The sequence below is a fragment of the Petaurus breviceps genome, unplaced genomic scaffold, assembly GCF_028583685.1.
Source record: "Petaurus breviceps papuanus isolate PSGF00001 unplaced genomic scaffold, PetGlider_PUasm1.0 90895, whole genome shotgun sequence".
Lineage (NCBI taxonomy): Eukaryota > Metazoa > Chordata > Mammalia > Diprotodontia > Petauridae > Petaurus > Petaurus breviceps.
In genome coordinates, this window is record NW_027187372.1 from 9823661 (window position 1) to 9840652 (window position 16992).

Genomic DNA, 16992 nt, shown 5'->3' on the forward strand with positions numbered 1-16992 from the left:
ACCCCTACTAGGTGAGATACCCTATTTAATGTGTATATCATTCCCTCCCTAAGCCCAATTCAGTGAGAATAAGGTTGACTCATTCCCTTTTACCTTCCTGTTCTTCCCCTCCATTGTAACAGTTTTCCCTTGCCTCTTCTATATGAGATAATTTACCCCATTCTATCTCTCCCCATCTCCTCTCATTATATTCTTCTCTCATCTCTTAATTTTACCTATAAGTATCATCCCTTCCTATTCAATTGATTCTGTGCCCTCTGTCTATATATACCTGTACACCCACTCACATATGTATTCATACTCCCATATACCCTCCTATATAGACATATATATGTATGTATACCTATACACACACACACATTTCTGTTCCCTTCAACTATTCTCATATGGAGAAAAGTTTCATAAGTTACAATTATAGTTTTTCCATATAGGAATGTAAGTAATATAAGTAGTGCAACTTTCATAAGTTCTTTATGATTTCTTTTCCCTGTTTACCTTCTCATGCTTCTCTTGCTTCTTGTATCTGAATATCAAATTTTCTATCCAACTCTGTTTTTTTCATCAAGAGTGCTTCAAAATCCTCTATTTTATTGAATAATCATATTTTCTTCTGAAACATGGTACTCAGTATTTCTGAGTAGGTGATTCTCGGTTTTAATCCCAGCTCCTCTGATCTCTGGAATATCATATTCCAAGCCCTTCGATTCCTCAATGTAGAAGCTGCCAGATCCTGTGTTATTCCGATTGTGTTTCCACAATATTCAAATTGTTTCTTACTGTCTGCTTGTAATATTTTCTCCTTTATCTGGGAATTCTGGAACTTAGCTATAATATTCCTAGGAGTGTTCTTTTTGGAATTGTTTTTAGGAGGTGATTGGTGGATTCTTTCAACCTCTATTTTGACCTCTGGTTCTAAAACATCAGGGCAATTTTCCTTGAGAATTTCTTTCAGGATGCTTTCTAGGTTCTTTTTTGATCATGGCTTTCAGGTTGTGTAATAATTTTTAAATTATCTCTCCTGAATCTATTTTCCAGGTCAGTGGTTTTTCCCATGAGATATTTCACATTGTCTTCTAGTTCTTCATTTGTTTGGATCTGTTTGTATCTTGATTTCACGGAAAGTCACTAGCTTCCATTTGCTCCAATCTAATTTTGAAGGAATAATACTCTTTAGTGATCTTTTGAGATTCTTTTTCCATCTAGCAATTTTGGCTTTTTAAGGCATTCTTCTCCTCATTGGCTTTTTGAGCCTCTTTTGCCATTTGAGTTAGTCTGTTTTTTAAGGTGTGGTTTTTTTCAGTCAGGTTGTTGACTCTCATTTCATAATTTTCTTCCATCATTCTCATTTCTCTTCTCAATTTTTCCTCCACTATTCTTACTTGGTTTTCAAAATCCTTCTTAAGGTCCTCTATGGCCTGTAACCAGATCATATTTTTCTTGGAAGCTTTTGGTACAGGAGTTCTGACTTCACTGTCTTCCTCCTGTTCCATGCTTTGAACCTTTTTGTCCCACAAAAAGGAATCTAAAGTTGGACAACTGTGCTTGCTTTGCTTCCTTTGCTTGTTCATGTTGCCACTCAATTGTTTGACTTTTGAGCTTTTTGCCACAGTAGAACTCTGCTACCCAAGTAGGGAGCTTTGTCCCAAGTTGCTGAGGTATTCTTATCTGCTGGAGCTATTAGGTGGCTGCCCTCTCTGAAGCCTCCACATGCTCTGGCACACTGGTCACACACCCCAAGAATCTCCACCCTAGACAGCAATCCAGATCCAAGCAGGTGAAAGCAAGAGAGATTACCCCTTAGACTGGTTGCTTGATCCCCCTACAATCTTCAGGTCAGGAGCTCTGAAGCAGCCACATTGCAGTAGCTGGACAGTTGCCATGCCTCAGCTGCTTCTCCCTCCGGGTGGATAAGGCCTGACTGCACTCTTGAAATCGCAGGTCCCAAAGTCCACACTTCACTGACCTCTCACTTTTTCCTTGACAACTATGGCTTGATAATTCTGGAAACCACCATAGCTTCTGGTGATCTGAAGTACCTCTAGCTAGTAGCTGGTTATGGTTGCCCTGAGGCTAAAACCTTGGGTTTGTGTGGGGCTTGGCTTGGTTCCCAGAGAGCTGCACTCTCCCCTTTTTACTGGCCTGCTAGACTTTCTTCAGTGGGAAGTTAGCTTATCTGTGTCATTTTGTGGGTTCTGTAGCTCCAAAGTTTCTTTAGAGTCATTTTTTTCATGAATTGGAGGAGGTGGCAGTGGGAGCCCCTGAGGAATTCCTGCTTCTACTCCACCTTCTTCACTCTGCCCCCTTAGGATTATGGTTCTTAATACACTCTGCTATCTGTTTGCATTTTGTGGGAGAGTTCATCCCATTCACATTCACAGTTATGATTATTATCTCTTTTTCTCCATTCTATTTCCCCTGCTTCATGTTTTTCTCTTTCTTTTCTCCCTTTCCCTCCTCACTATAGTTTTGCTTTTGACCAACACCTCCCTCAATCTGCTCTCCCTTCTATCAGCCCCCTCTCTTTTCTTTCCCTTTTCCCTCCCTACTTCTTCCCTTTATTCTGTCCACCTCTTCCCTTTTCTTTCCCTTTTCCCCTCTACCTCCTATGGGGTAAGTTAGATTTCTATACCAATATGAGGTATGTAAGTTAGATTTCTATACCTTCTATACCTAAATGATTATGTTATTCCCTATTTGAGCCAAATCTGATGAGAGTAAGGCTCAAGCAATGCTCATCTCTCTTACTTCTTTCCCTCTACCGTGATAAGTCTTTGTGCCTCTTTTTCCCTGGTGCCGAGATGGGGTCAGCAACACTGTAGCTCTCAGGGTGTGTGTGTGTGTGGGGGGTATGGCCCCTGGAGCATGCCTGCTCACCCAGGCTGCTTGGGATTACTGCAATATTTGGCTGCTTGAGGATGCCTGCTGGCACACGTTATGGTTTTCCAAGCTGGAGTCTACTGGTTCTCCTGCATGTGCCAAGGCACTCACGGGGTCCTGGTGTTGGCACTTCCTTGCTCCACCAAACCTGGAACTCAGGATCTTCTCACAGTTTGCTAGGATGGGACTTGCTGCTGGATTGCTTGGATATCTCCCATTCTGTATTACTCTCCTTCTACCAGATCGAGACTTTCCCATTAATCCTGTAGGCTTCCTGAGCTACAAGACTACTGCACTCCATCTTTCTGCTGGCTCAGCTGTTCCACTGTCCCCCCAACCCCACCCCCGGGGTGAGATTTTCTGGGTTTTTAGAGGTCAGTAAGGGAAGGTGGGAGTGACTTACTTTTTACTCTGCCATCTTAGCTCTTCGAAGTCTTTCTCTCAAGTGATATATTCTTGAGGTATTAGGCATAAAACATAAATTTACCATCTGTGAAAGTTTTATGAAACATCAGCACCTTAATAAAACTTATATTTCTTATATTTAGTTGATGTTTTCCAGGTGTTATCCAATAAATTTGAAAAAAAATACACCTCTTTAATTGATGAAGGTTTTTTTTCAAAATTTATTGATAATTATTTTGGTATAAGAAAAATACAGAATCATATTTAAGGCATCCATTTCTATAGAAGTTCATAATACATGGTAATGCTATACAATGCAAAAAAATACTGCATACAATATTTAACTAGTAAATGAAGGAAATGTTTATAAATTTCAGAGTCTGAAAAAGTATGTAAATTAAGGCTTCCCCCCAAAAAATGTTGAATAAGCTGTATTTTACTTGGATATTTTATGTTGTTTGCCTAATGCATCTCCATTGAAAGTACTGGGCTTTTCAGTGTTTTGTGTAATATATTTTATACGAAGAAAAAAAATCACTTTAGAGTAAACAGCAATTATGTAATAGCCTTCAGTCCCTTCTCTAATAACAAACACACACACACACATATATATATATATATATATATATATATATATTCCCTTTAAGAAAATAAGGTAGAAGACAGAAATACTAAGTAACATATTTTTAGGAAGTACATTTAAATGTTGAAAACATGATATTCAATAGAAGACTAGATTTCACAAACATCTGCTTAGATCATTTGTCCTTAGTAGGAGGTAGGAGGGACACTTTGTTTGCAGAACACTGCCTATGTATTGTGAATGAAAATGATCTGTAACAAGTTGGGAGAAAGTGAAAAGAGAATTAAAAGTCTTATTTATATGAGACATTGTTCCATAAAGTTTTACTTAAGTGCAACCTGTCCTTTTTTTTTCAAAAACAAACAAACCTGTAAGTCATTAAAAGTGTGAGTAGTTTTATTACATGAAATCTATAGAATGAAAATACAGAAGATTCCGAGGGTATGGAGTAAAGTAGTAATTTTGTTCTGAATACTTTGAGGGCAGGGACTGATTTTGTCTTCTTTGTATCCTCCATGCTTTATTGAATATATATATATATATATACATACATACATACATATATATATATATATATATATTAGTTTTCAATATTCACTTCCACAAGATTTTGAGTTACAAATTTTCTCCCTATCTCTCCCCTACCCCCACCCCAATATAGCTAGCATACTGAACACCCTTCCTCCAATCCATTCACTCTTATGTCCTCCCCAATCCGTTCACTCTTATGTCCTCCCCCATGTCCCCCTTACTTTCTTGTAGGGCAAGATGGATATCTATACCTCATTGCCTGTATATCTTATTTCCTGGTTTTATATAAAAAACTATTTTTAACATTTGTTTTTAAAACTTTGATTTCCAGATTCTTTCACTTCTTCCCTCCTCACCCACCCCCACTGGGGAGACAAGCAATTTAATATAGGTTGTACATGTGTAGTTATGCAAGACATTTCCACAGTAGTTATGTTGTGAATGACTAACAGTATTTCCCTTAATCCCATCCCATCCCCCATCTATTCGATTTTCTCCTTTGAACTTGTCCCTTTTCAAAAGTGTTTGCTTCTAACTATCCTCTTCCCCAATCTGCCCTCCATTCTATCATCCCCCCTCTTATCCCCTTCCCCCCTACTTTCTGTAGGGTAAAATACCCAATTGAGTGTGTATGTTATTCCTTCCTTAATCTAAATCCAATGAGAATAAGGTTGACCTATTCTCTTTTACCTTTCTGCTCTTCCCCTCCATTGTGCCATTTTTCTCTTGCCTCTTTTCTCTGAGATAATTTACCCTATTCTATAGCTCCCTTTCTTCTTCTCCCAATTTTATTTTTTTGGATATCAGGGTATCATTCCTTCATATTCAACTCATCCCGTGTCCTCTGTCTATGTATACATGTACACACATAAACACAAGTATACCATCCTATACATATATATGTATACCCATATATGCATATATATTCCCTTCAACTATCCTCATACTGAGAAAAGTCTCATAAGTTACAATTATAGTTTTCCATGTAGGAATGTAAAGAGTTAATCTTTAATTAGTTCCTTATGATTTCTTTTTCCTGTTTACTTTCTCATGGTTCTCTTGCTTCTTGTATTTGAAAGTCAGATTTTCTGTTCAGCTCTGGTTTTTTTCATCAAGAATGCTTAGAAATCCTCTATTTCATTTAAGGTGAAGTATTATACTCAGTTTTGCAGGGTAGTTGTGTTTTGGTTTTAATCCTACCTCCTTTGACCTCCAGAATATCATATTGTAAGCCCTTTGATCCCTTAATGTAGAAGTTGCTAGATATTGTGTTATCCTGATTGTATTTTCACAGTACTCGAATTGTTTCTTCCTGACTGCTTGTGACATTTTCTCCTCTACCTATGAACTCCGGAATTTGGCTATAATATTCCTAGGAGTTTTCTTTTTGGAATCTTTTTCAAGAGGCAATCAGCTAATTCTTTCAGTTTCTATTTTATCCTCTGGTTCTAGAATATCAAAGAAATTTTCCTTGAGAATTTCTTAAAAGACGATATTGATATCTAGGCTCTTTTATTGATTGTGGCTTTCTGGTAGTTCAATAATTTTAAAATTATCTCTCCTGTTTATATTTTCTAGGTCAATTTTTTTTTCAGTGAGAGAGTTCACATTGCCTTCTATTTTTTGATCTGTTTTATAATATCTTGACTTCCCATAAAGTAAAGCTTTTATTTGCTCCAGTCTAATTTTGAAGGAATTATTCTCTTCAGTGAATTTTTGAAATTCCTTTTCCATCTGGCCAAATCTATACCTTTTAAGGAATTCTTCTCCTAATATATTTTTTGGACCTCTTTTCCCATTTGATTTTGTCTGTTTTTAAGGTGTTATTTTCTTCAGTCAGGATGTTCACTCATTTTTCATTATTTTCTTGCATCATTCTCATTTCTCTTCCCAATATTTCCTCTACTTCTCTTACTAGATTTTCACACTTCTTCTTGAGCTCTTCCATAGCCTTTAACCAATTCATATTTTTCTTGTAGGCTTTTGATGCAGGAGTTTTGACTTTGTTGTCTTCTTCTGGTTCTATGTTTTGATCCTCTTTGTGCCCAAAAGAGGATTCTCTAGTCTGATTGTGCTTCCTCTGTTTGCTCATCTTGCCAGCCAATTACATGACTTTTGAACTATTTGCTATGGTAGAACTCTGCTTCCAAAGTGGAGAATGCTGTGTCCCAAATTACTGGGGTTTGCACAGCTATTGTCAGAGTTTTTCCAGGCACCTGCTTCAGAACTGTGAGGAGGACTTTCTCTCCACAGCCTCAACAAGCTCTGCCACACCAGCACTCCTCAACCCAGGACCACCACCCATGACTGCAACCCAGATCCAAGCAGGGAAAAGTAAGAGAATCCTGTTTCAGTGCCAGTAGAGAGATTCCTGCAAATGCCCTCTGGACAGTCACCTGGTCCCCCTACAATCTGTAGGCCAGGAGCTGCAAGTAGCAGCAGTGGCAGCAGTTGCAGATGCTGCCACCTCCACCATCCTGGAGGCAGGGGCCAGACTGTGCTCTTCTTCTCAACCTGGATCAACAGGATTCCTCACTGACCCTTTCCTTTTTCTTTGGCATTTATGGGTTGAGAATTCTGGAAACTGCCACAGCTCCCCATGATTCACTCTCCTTAAGTCTGTTCTGCTGTTTGGGGCTGCACCAGGTGTGGGCCCCTACAGCTCACTTGAGACTGTGCTTGGCTCCCATCCTGGTGTGACAGACCCTTCCTATCGGCCTGCTAGGCCGCCTTCAGTGGGAGATTTCTCTCTGTCACTTTGTTGGTTTAACAGCTCTAAAATTTGTTTAGAGTCATATTTTACAGGTATTGGAGGTGGTTGGAGTGGGAGATTAAGCAAGTTCCTGTTTTTACTCTGCCATCTTGGCTTTGCCCCTATCCTCCTCTTTTTAGTACAATGATGTAACAGGTGTTTAATAAATGCTTGTTCATTTCACTTGACTACATATTCCCCTTATGACCTTTGGTAAGTCACATTATCACTCTAGAATTGTTTTTTCGATTATACAATTATTATGTTAGACTAGATGGCTTCCACAGTCACTTCCTGTTCTAATTCTATATTCTTAGGATCCTAACAATATGTGAGAAAAATATTTAGACTCAATATGGAATTAAGAATGATCAGAAAAATCATATCAACAGGTTGAACACAGGGGGGAGAAGGTAAGCATTTTTATAAGTGTCTAATATGTGTCAGTGTAGCAGCATGCACCCCAAGCGTCCCCAGGGTTTGCTGCCACCACAGGTTCTTAGATCTGCTTTGATAAAGGAAAGCAACTCAAAATGGGTTAACAAGCTTACTTTAATCAGTCAAATATGTATCGTTTACCTAGTTCAGGGGAGAAAGGTCAGAAAACCGAACTTCAGAATATACAGACAGAATTATCAAGACAGAAAAACAGATCAAGTACAGTTTCCAAATTGTCCAACCATTACATCCATACCAAATCAACATCTGGGTTTCAACATCTGGGTTTTTCAAAGCCGAGGGGGGGCTCTCAACAACAGCTTCCCAGAATCCAGATCAAATCACAGGACACTTCTCAAAGTGAGCCCCCAAAACAAAGCTTCACATCAGGGCTTATATAGCCTTCTCCTGGCTCAGAGAATGTAACAACCTTATTGACTCATTGGCCAATCAAGAAGTATCTACTGAAAAACAAGCCTCCCACCCCAGGCTCCAGGTGCACTTTAGCCTAGGGGCAGGGAAGATCTTTAAAATTTACATTCCCATTACAGTCAGGCACTGTGTTTTCTTTACAAGTATTAAGTCATTTCATTTTCACAGCAGAAAAGTTGTTGTTCAATCATGTCCATGAATTTATAATACTAATATCAACATGAAAAGCAAGTGTTTTTAGTAGAGATAATTCCTATCTTATGGGGATAGTAGTTTGAATATTTGTGTATGCTAATATCTCTCCCTACCAACAAATCAATATACAATAAGTCCCTCATGTAATGTAGCACTCATATGTAAATATAGTCCACAGGTAATGAGAGAGCCAAATATAATATAGCTTCATTTACAGAGTTGGGTGGGTTTGTGTTTGGTATTTAGAGAATCATCACCACAAGGTCAATGAGAGCCCCTAGCTGGTTGACCAGAAGCAGTAATTCCAAAGCCAATAAACTTAGGTGATTTAGCAGTTGTGCCACCACTACCCAAACCCTCATGCAATAAGTATTTTACTTGACTCTTCTTTTCTTATCAGTTTTTCTGTCTTTGTCTATGGAGTAATCAGAATTCATACAGTCTCTAATTTCCCTTGTTTCCAGGAAACTCTCCCACCTCCTCCACCAACTTCTTCTGAAGGGAAAAAATAAAATGTTTCTTTTTACGTTAACTACAGGGTAGATGCCATCTTTCTTTCTTTCTCCCAAATATGCTCTGACTTAACCATTTATCACATCATTTAAAAACTGTCAATTGGCTTTTAAAAATATCAGTGACAACACTTTTATAAATAAATTTTTAAAAAGACAGAAATCATTGGAGGATAGATTTCTTGGATTGAAGGCTACCTGATGATTGAAGTGAATGAAAGACCCGAGAAACAGTAATTCTGGGTAATTAAGAATTTATTAATTAGGCTAGCAAATAATCCTTAAATTGAGGTGGGTGGTTTCTCCCCTAACCTAAGACCCCACATGGAGGTGGGTTGAATGTTTAAATACCTTGGGAAAAGGGAGTGTCCCTGAGGGTGAAAATAAACTCTAATTGGTTAACAATTAATGAAAGGGTAGATTTATGGTTGAGGAAGTGGGCAAAAAGTCCTCAGCGCCTCCTGCCAAGGAAGTGGCTTGATGAGATTTGGCAGCCTCCAGCTATCTGGTCAAAGGGATCCATCTCCATCCATACCACTTAAGTTGTTGAACAATGGGCCATAGTTCACCTAGATTAGATTCTCTTTACCCTTTATTCAGAAATATATTTTCCCAGTTGGGTGGGATCCCACCCAAGATTGAGGAGAATATTTCAGTGTCAGCCCTGTCCTTCATAAGCACTGGACCTTAAATGAGGAAGGAAAAAGAGAAAAAAAACTTACTAATAGCTAGCCTATTAATAATTGGTTATTAATAATCAGAAAGAGGATATTTGTGTCCCATATATAAAACTGGTTAGTAATAAGAAAATAACCATTCTTCCCAGTATGCAAATGATAAGAAACAGCATAGGCTTTTATCTTTTCCATTACCACTGAGGAAGGGGAACTAAGAAATATATGTTTGGACAGGTAATAAAGGGCCTTTTGCCCAATTTGTAGATGAAAGGAAAGGAAATTGCTAGGATCCCAGTATGGGTTGCTCAGCCATATGCTATATAATCTTCTGCTTCCACTTATTGTCCATTTCACGTGGTCTGTATTGCTGTAGCCTTCCTCCCCAACATGCCTTTGGTTCCATAACATCCTCTTAGCAGGCTAAGATATAGATTATGCTGAAGCTTCTTCAGAAGATCTATAGTGCATGTTCTTTTCTCTCCACTCTATGTGACCTTTCTCATTATGGAATCCATCTAAATTTAAGGTCATGGGTATTTGTGAACTCAGTAAAATTGCCTGCTGAAGAGCACCTTGTTTTAATGTGAGTTGCTGAGTGGAATTTGCTAAAATACAGACTCACTACAGTGATTTTTTGAGGATCCAAACTTGGCAGACTTCTGGATCCTATGTGAAAGAAGTTTGTGGCTCCAAAAGGTGGTTTTGTGATAGGAGGTTGTTTTTTTTTTTCCTTTTTGGTGTTGTTGTTTGTATCTGTTGAAATGTAGCTTAGCTTATGAAACAAGCAAAGGTCTATCACAGTGCAAAACCTCTTACAAATATGAAAATCTCTTATACAGGATCCACGACTGATAAAACTGCATTTTTAGAAACAGTTGTGAAAGATATATCTTGACAGATTCCAACTTTTCTTAAAAGAGAGATGTATACTCATCAAATACAGAAAAGGAAAACTGATAGTGATTTTTCAATGTGAATACATTTTAATGCAGTAAAAATATATAAACTGTTGTATATCAAAGTTGTAGATTACTTCAGTCACATAACTGTTTTTCATTAGGACATTAGCTGGAATAACATTTCATTAAACTCAGACAACAGATACAAGCAAAATTACTTCCAAAGAAGGAGAGACACTAGGCTAAGCATCATGAAAAAAGAGAGACACAGTCAGACAGAGACAGAGTCAGAGTCAGAGAGACACAGACAGAGACAGAAAGGCAGAGACAGGGAGAAAGGGAGAAGAGACAGGGAAACAGAGACAGAAAAACGTTAATTGAGAATTAGAATATGAAACTTCTAAGGAAAGTATCTTAAGAAATTTGAAAAGAAACAGACCCCTAGAGGAAGAGAAGCGGGTACATCCTTTAAGGAAATCAAAATCTTTCCCTTGGTAGGCTGCCCAGGGTTCATTCTTTAATTGTTAATAACAATAAAATGCATAGACACCATTGATACCCCTGGTTTCCACAGTTGGTTAATGTAACCCCTGGGTCCTCAGTTCCTTGCTGAGATAAAAAGCATAGGTATACCTTAATGATTCTTTCAGTTACTGACTCTACCCACATAAACCAGGAACTGAAACATGGTATACACCAATGCCCAAGGTATTTTAGCCTTGAGACTCCTAAATAGCAAAAGTGGCTAAGATGCAACCAAGGTGACCTAGCCAGCAAATTTGAATCTAACCATTAATGTAAGTAATTTAAATTAAGTCCACGTAAGGTGGGCAGTGTGTGTGAGCGTATGTAGGGAGGATTTACCTCCCCAGGACCTCTGCATAGCAGGAAGGAAAAAAAAAAAAGGTAGGCCTTGTATCAATTGTTCAGATATAGATGTATTTTTTCCTGCTCCTGCCCAATCATTTGCCCTTGCAAGCATTCCCATATCTCTGTCAATTATAAAACTCCTTATTCACAATTCTCTTTCAATTGGCTGTATGATAAATTACAAGCTCTCTACTTAATTTCTTTTCGTACCTCTATAGGGACAAGTTATCAACTTTTCAAGGACTAAACTATAATATAGAGAGGTAGAAGGACATTTGCAGCATGGTTTGCCAGAATCTAGTCTTTTATAACTTTGCTTGGCCTGATATCTTTTGATCCTTTTACTGACCCTGAGCATAGTTTTGTCCTAGCATTGCCAATTCATACAGTTTGTCTTATCACACGGGTCTAGCCCTTTATTTTTTATTGTACTAAGCAAATAGTTTAATAGTTAGGACTGTGACTATCTATGAGCTGTACATATGGAGGTGGAGATTGGATAGAGAAATGGTTCCTGAGGGAGGAGGAAAAATGAAGTCTGAGAATTACTATAACAGATATCACAAAACTATTTTCTCCCAATCCTTTTCACCTATTTTTGAATGAACCAGCAACCAACAAAATAATATGACAGTGCCTTCATAGACATCAAGTTGTCTACATGTCTTTTGTGAGCAAGTTCCAAGAAACGGCAAAATCTGAAACATTAAAAAAATATTATCCAGTTGGATACATCAGATTAATTTAATTTAACTCAACAAATGTTTGTCAAGTTTGTATATGTATAAGGAACTTTGCTAAATACTATACATGTAAAAAAAGGAATGGTCTCAGACCTCAAGAAGTTTACATTCTAGTGGGGGTGCAAGGGTGGGTGAGTGGGGAAAAAACATGGACACAAATAAATACAAGATTATGTGAGGGTGAGGAGAAGTTTAGGGATGGAGGGGCAACTTGTAAACTGCTAAGTAAATTATCTATATGGCTATTTCTCTATTATCTATTGTCTATAACTATGTGTGAGAGTATGCTTACGTATACACATACATATACACAGTGTGTGTATATATATATAGCTTATTTATTGTGTATGTAGTGTATGTATACAAGCATATAACATACATGTTGCCTGATTTTTAGGGAATAAGCTCTAGTTGCTGTTGGAATCCTGTCCATTTTAAAAACAAATTTGTCTCTCTTTCTTTGTATCCATCCATCCATCTGTGTACACATGTATAAATGCATACATATATAGTCATGCACATACATGCGGCACCATTAAATATATATAATAAACATATACATATATGAAGCTATGTGAATTAATTTTAACTGGTTCAGTTCCTTTAATAAAACAAGATAATTTAATGTATATATTTAGTATCTTCTAATGACAATTCAAAATGTTTTTGTTTTTGGAGGTTTCATCCACTCCTTACACCTAACAATTAGTTTCTTAAAGTTGACAAGATAATATAACATTAAAGGATTTATATAAGGTTCGCCACATAATCCCGTCTTTTAGCTCACAGATTTGTACTTGATCCATTTATGCACACCACGAACTTCAAAAGGTGTATTTCCGGAGTAGATGTGATGGCCTAATTCTTCCAAAGGTGGCTCTGGATCAGCTGTAGCAAACTGGGCAGCATCTTCAATCTCTTTACGTACTTCAGTATCAATTTCCTTCAATTCTTCAATGCTGGCAAGGTTGCTGTTTACCATCCTATTTTTGTGAAGCATGATAGGGTCACTGTTACTCCTCACCTCCTGAATTTCCTCCCGAGAACGATAACTGACACCAGGGTCACTCATGCTGTGTCCATGATAACGATATGTCTGTAGTTCCATCAGGATGGGGCCCTTTCCGGATCTAGCGTAGGCAGCAACAAATTTTGTTGCCTCTCGGACACACAAAACATCCATACCGTCTACCCTTATTCCTGGAATAAAGTCTCCTCTTTTGTAATAGTCAGTGCTGGCTGCTGCCCTCTCTATGGAAGTGCCCATTCCGTATCGATTATTCTCACAAACAAAAACACAAGGCAGTTTCCACAAAGCTGCCATATTGTAAGTTTCAAACAACTGACCCTGATTAGCAGCACCATCTCCGTACAAAGCAAAACAGATTTCATCTTTCTTTTCGTACTTACAGGCCAGGGCGATGCCAGCTCCCAGAGGTACCTGAGCTCCGACGATGCCATTGCCCCCGTAGAAGTTCTTGCCGTACATGTGCATCGAGCCTCCCTTGCCTTTGGCGCAGCCCCCTCTGCGCCCCGTAAGCTCGGCCAGGATTTCTCGAACGGAAAGGCCACGGCCACAGGTAAAGCCGTGAGCGCGATAGGCTGTAATCACGTGATCTGAAGGCTTTATAGCGGCCTCGATCCCCACACAGCAAGCTTCCTGACCATCGTACAAGTGGCAGAAGCCACGGATGATCTTCTGCTTGTACAGCTGGTCAGCTTTCAATTCCATCCGACGGACGGTCTGCATTAACTTGTAGTACTTGAGTCCTTCGTCTCTAGTGAGAACTGCTTGGACGGGAGGGCCCTCCTCCAGCCGATGAAGGGCGCATTTCCTAATATCAAACGAAGCTTCGTTTACAAAGGTACGGGCTGCCAGCGGCACTCTGCCAGGTGGTTTTGAGGAGGCGCTCCTCAGCAGACTGGAAGCCACCAGGAGCATTTTGGGCATGGAGCGGCGGCCCGAGAGTCAGCAGCGGGGTCGGGGTGACGGTTGGCCGGGGGCGGATGGAGCGAAAGGGACGGTGTCCCGAGACTCCTGCTGCGGAGGGGCGGAGGTGGAATCTTTTCCAGGAAGGGAGGGAGCTACGTAAATTAATTTTAAACAGGGCCTGTATGCCAACAGCTAGAGTTATTCTGAAAATACCAGGCACATATTATCCACAACTCTCATTTGGAAAAAGGAATATACTATTTTGAGCTATTTAGGAAAAACAAAGAACTTTTCACGTATATTTCTCTTCACAATTTAGTTATAAGCTTTTAAAGAAACTTTATAAAGCTTTTAAAGGAACCCATGATTATCACTGTATCTTTCACGATAATTGCCACAAACTCTTGCATTTGGCAGGTGCCCAATTCTGTAGTGGTCAGAATCTAGGCTGCCTTTCTCTGCCCCCATCCCAATTTCTGCATAAATCTGGGTAAAATAAAATTTGAATTTCTTCTAGAATTCTACTTTTTTTGTTTGTTTGTTATCCAGTATATAACTGTCCTTTTAAACAGAACTAATTTTAAGAATGAGACCCATAATCAGAGGTAACTTCTATTTAGAGAAATAGTGTAGTATTTGATTAATTAAATGGTTTCACTTTTGTCCCCGTATGACCAAATCTTAAATAATGTTTGGCACATAGCAGGCATTTGATAAAAAGCCACCTCAGTGACTTTTTACTGCTTTTTAAAAGAAAATATAAACTCTTCTAGGTAACTTTTAAGTCATTCACAGTCTGGCTTCAACCTGTCTTTTCAGGATTAATGAACATCAGTCTCCCTTATGCTTTCTGTAATTCAACCAAATTGTTGTCTTCTCTGTTCTTCACAGATGCAAAACAGCACTTCATTGCCTTGTCTCTATGCCTTCACAGGTCATCTCCATGCCTAGAATATACTGTTTCTTCACTGACACAGCGTAAAATTGCTCTCAATCTCATTTCTTCAAGATGCAACTCAAATAGTACCTACTATATGGATGTGACCAGGTTCTAGTGCCCTCTCTCCATAACTACAATTGTATTTAAATACCTATTTTATTTACATTTATTCCCTTTATATCTAGTTTTTGGGCCTATGCTGTATATATGCTGTGATGTACCTCCATTTCAATATTATTCTCTAAAGAGTAAGGATTGTGTAATTCCTTATATCTGTATTTCCATCCTTAGCTTTGTACCTAGAACATAGATGTTTAATAAATGCTTGTTGATTGATGAAGATAAATTTAGTCAATGAATATTTATCAAGTACCTACTGTGTGCTAAGCACTGGGAATACCAAAAGGGGCAAAAGACAGTTCCCACCCTCAAGAAGTTCAGTCACTGTAAAGGAGCAGTAAGGGCAGTGGGATATGGAAGAGATAATGTGGCCCTTACCCTTCTACTCCCATGAGTTATTTGGATAATTCAGGTTTCTTGGGGGAGGGCAGAAGTCCCTTTGTCAGCCCCAAGTGAATTTCCCTTCAAAAATAGTCTTAACCACAGGGTGTCACTAGTGCTCCTGTGGAAACAAGGACTATAAAAACATGAGACATGTCTTACAAGCTTTTGCACTAGTGTGAGGACTTTATGTTTTACGTTCTTTCTTCAGGGTGAAATAAAGGTTATCATTTAGCTTCCAAATGAATTTGCATTCATGTTTACATACAAGAAGAACCTCATGTTTCTCAGTAGGGGTAACTCAGAATATGGGAATATTTATCACCAACTAGCAGATTGCAACCTGTCTATAAATTAGTAGATGAATACTAGGGATATGTCTGAGACAGGAAGACATTAAATAATGATCAAGGTCATACAGTATAGTTCAGAGGAAGGATTAAAACATGGTTATTCATGATTATAAGCCCAGAACTTGATCCTTTATACCATAATACCGCATTACATAAATACACACACACACACACACAGTGTTGTCAATGAAATGGTAAATTAAAAAGAAAACAGTTAACAGCAGAAGTAAAATCTCTTAAGAAAGTATGTCTGATAATGTTCTTCTAAGATATGTAAGGAATTGTTTTTCATTTATAATCATGAAAACAATTGGGGTGGCTAGGTGACACAGTGAATAGAGCACTGGTCCTGGAGTCAAGAGGACCTCAGTTCAAATCCAGCCTCAGACACTTAACACGGGAAAAAAAAGAAAAAAAAACCTAGCTATGTGACATTGGGTGAATCACTTAAACCCAATTGCACTCAAAAGTTAAAAAAAAAGAATGAAAACAATTTCCCAATAAATAAATGATCAAAAGAGAATTAGCAGTTTTCAGAGGAAGACATCCAGGTTAACCAAAAAATATATGAAAAAAAAAATTGTTTCACTAATAGAAAAAGTAAATTAAAGCTACTCTGAGGTCTTACTTCATGCCTAGTAGATGAGCCATATTTTAAAAAATGGGAAGTTAAAAAGGCTATGGGAAAAGAGGCACAGTAATATAACTGTGAATTAGTCCAGTTATTTTGAAAATCAATTTGAAATTAATGCCCCAAAGTCACCAAAATGTACATACCTCTTGACCCAGTTATACTGTAAAATATGGTGAAGAAACTTGGTTTAGAAAAATTTAAGAAGGCATATATAAAGTGATGCAAGTGAAATTAGCAGAACCAGTTTTTACAATAAAAAAAAGATCAACGACTTTGAAAGATTTAGGAATTTTAATTGATTCAATGACAAATTCGTGGGCACTGACAAAAAATGTGATGGATGAAAGATGCAGAATGAGACACATATTTTTAGATAAAGGCAACTGAGGTTTTTTTTTTTTGAATTATACATACTTGTTACAAAGAGTTTTTTTTTTCCTTTGTTTTTCTTTAGGGTTGGAGGTAGAAAAATGTTTTTTTTTTAAGAGCAAAAATAGTAATAAAAAAGTTTAAACAACCAAAAAAGTATAGTAGCTGTTATCATGATCATTTCTTCCCAATCACTGCTGTCATAATATAAAACGTTCACTTTGTAACAACTTACATTATCAGTAAATAAATTATGAATTATGCCAGTACCATTCTATATTAACCAATGAACGTGCTGTTTATTCAAAAACAAAATTCTGGCAGTGTTGGAGTTCTGGTGTCTTGTTA

The 16992-nt window shown here is 38.0% G+C and overlaps 1 protein-coding gene across 2 annotated transcripts; it reads right to left on the bottom strand.

Annotated features, from left to right (window-relative positions):
• Positions 1-12692: 12692 nt before the first annotated feature.
• On the bottom strand, positions 12693-13865 carry LOC138150874 (pyruvate dehydrogenase E1 component subunit alpha, mitochondrial-like). 2 transcript variants are annotated; one of them, XM_069074326.1, is made up of 2 exons: positions 13356-13865; positions 12693-13262 (listed from the first exon to the last, which is right to left on the bottom strand). In XM_069074326.1, the coding sequence occupies exons 1-2, from the start codon at positions 13863-13865 to the stop codon at positions 12693-12695; spliced, it is 1080 nt and encodes a 359-aa protein (XP_068930427.1). The 2 variants fall into 2 exon arrangements, with proteins under 2 accessions (XP_068930427.1, XP_068930426.1); XM_069074325.1 differs by having other exon boundaries at positions 12693-13865.
• Between the last annotated feature and the right edge of the window lie 3127 nt (positions 13866-16992).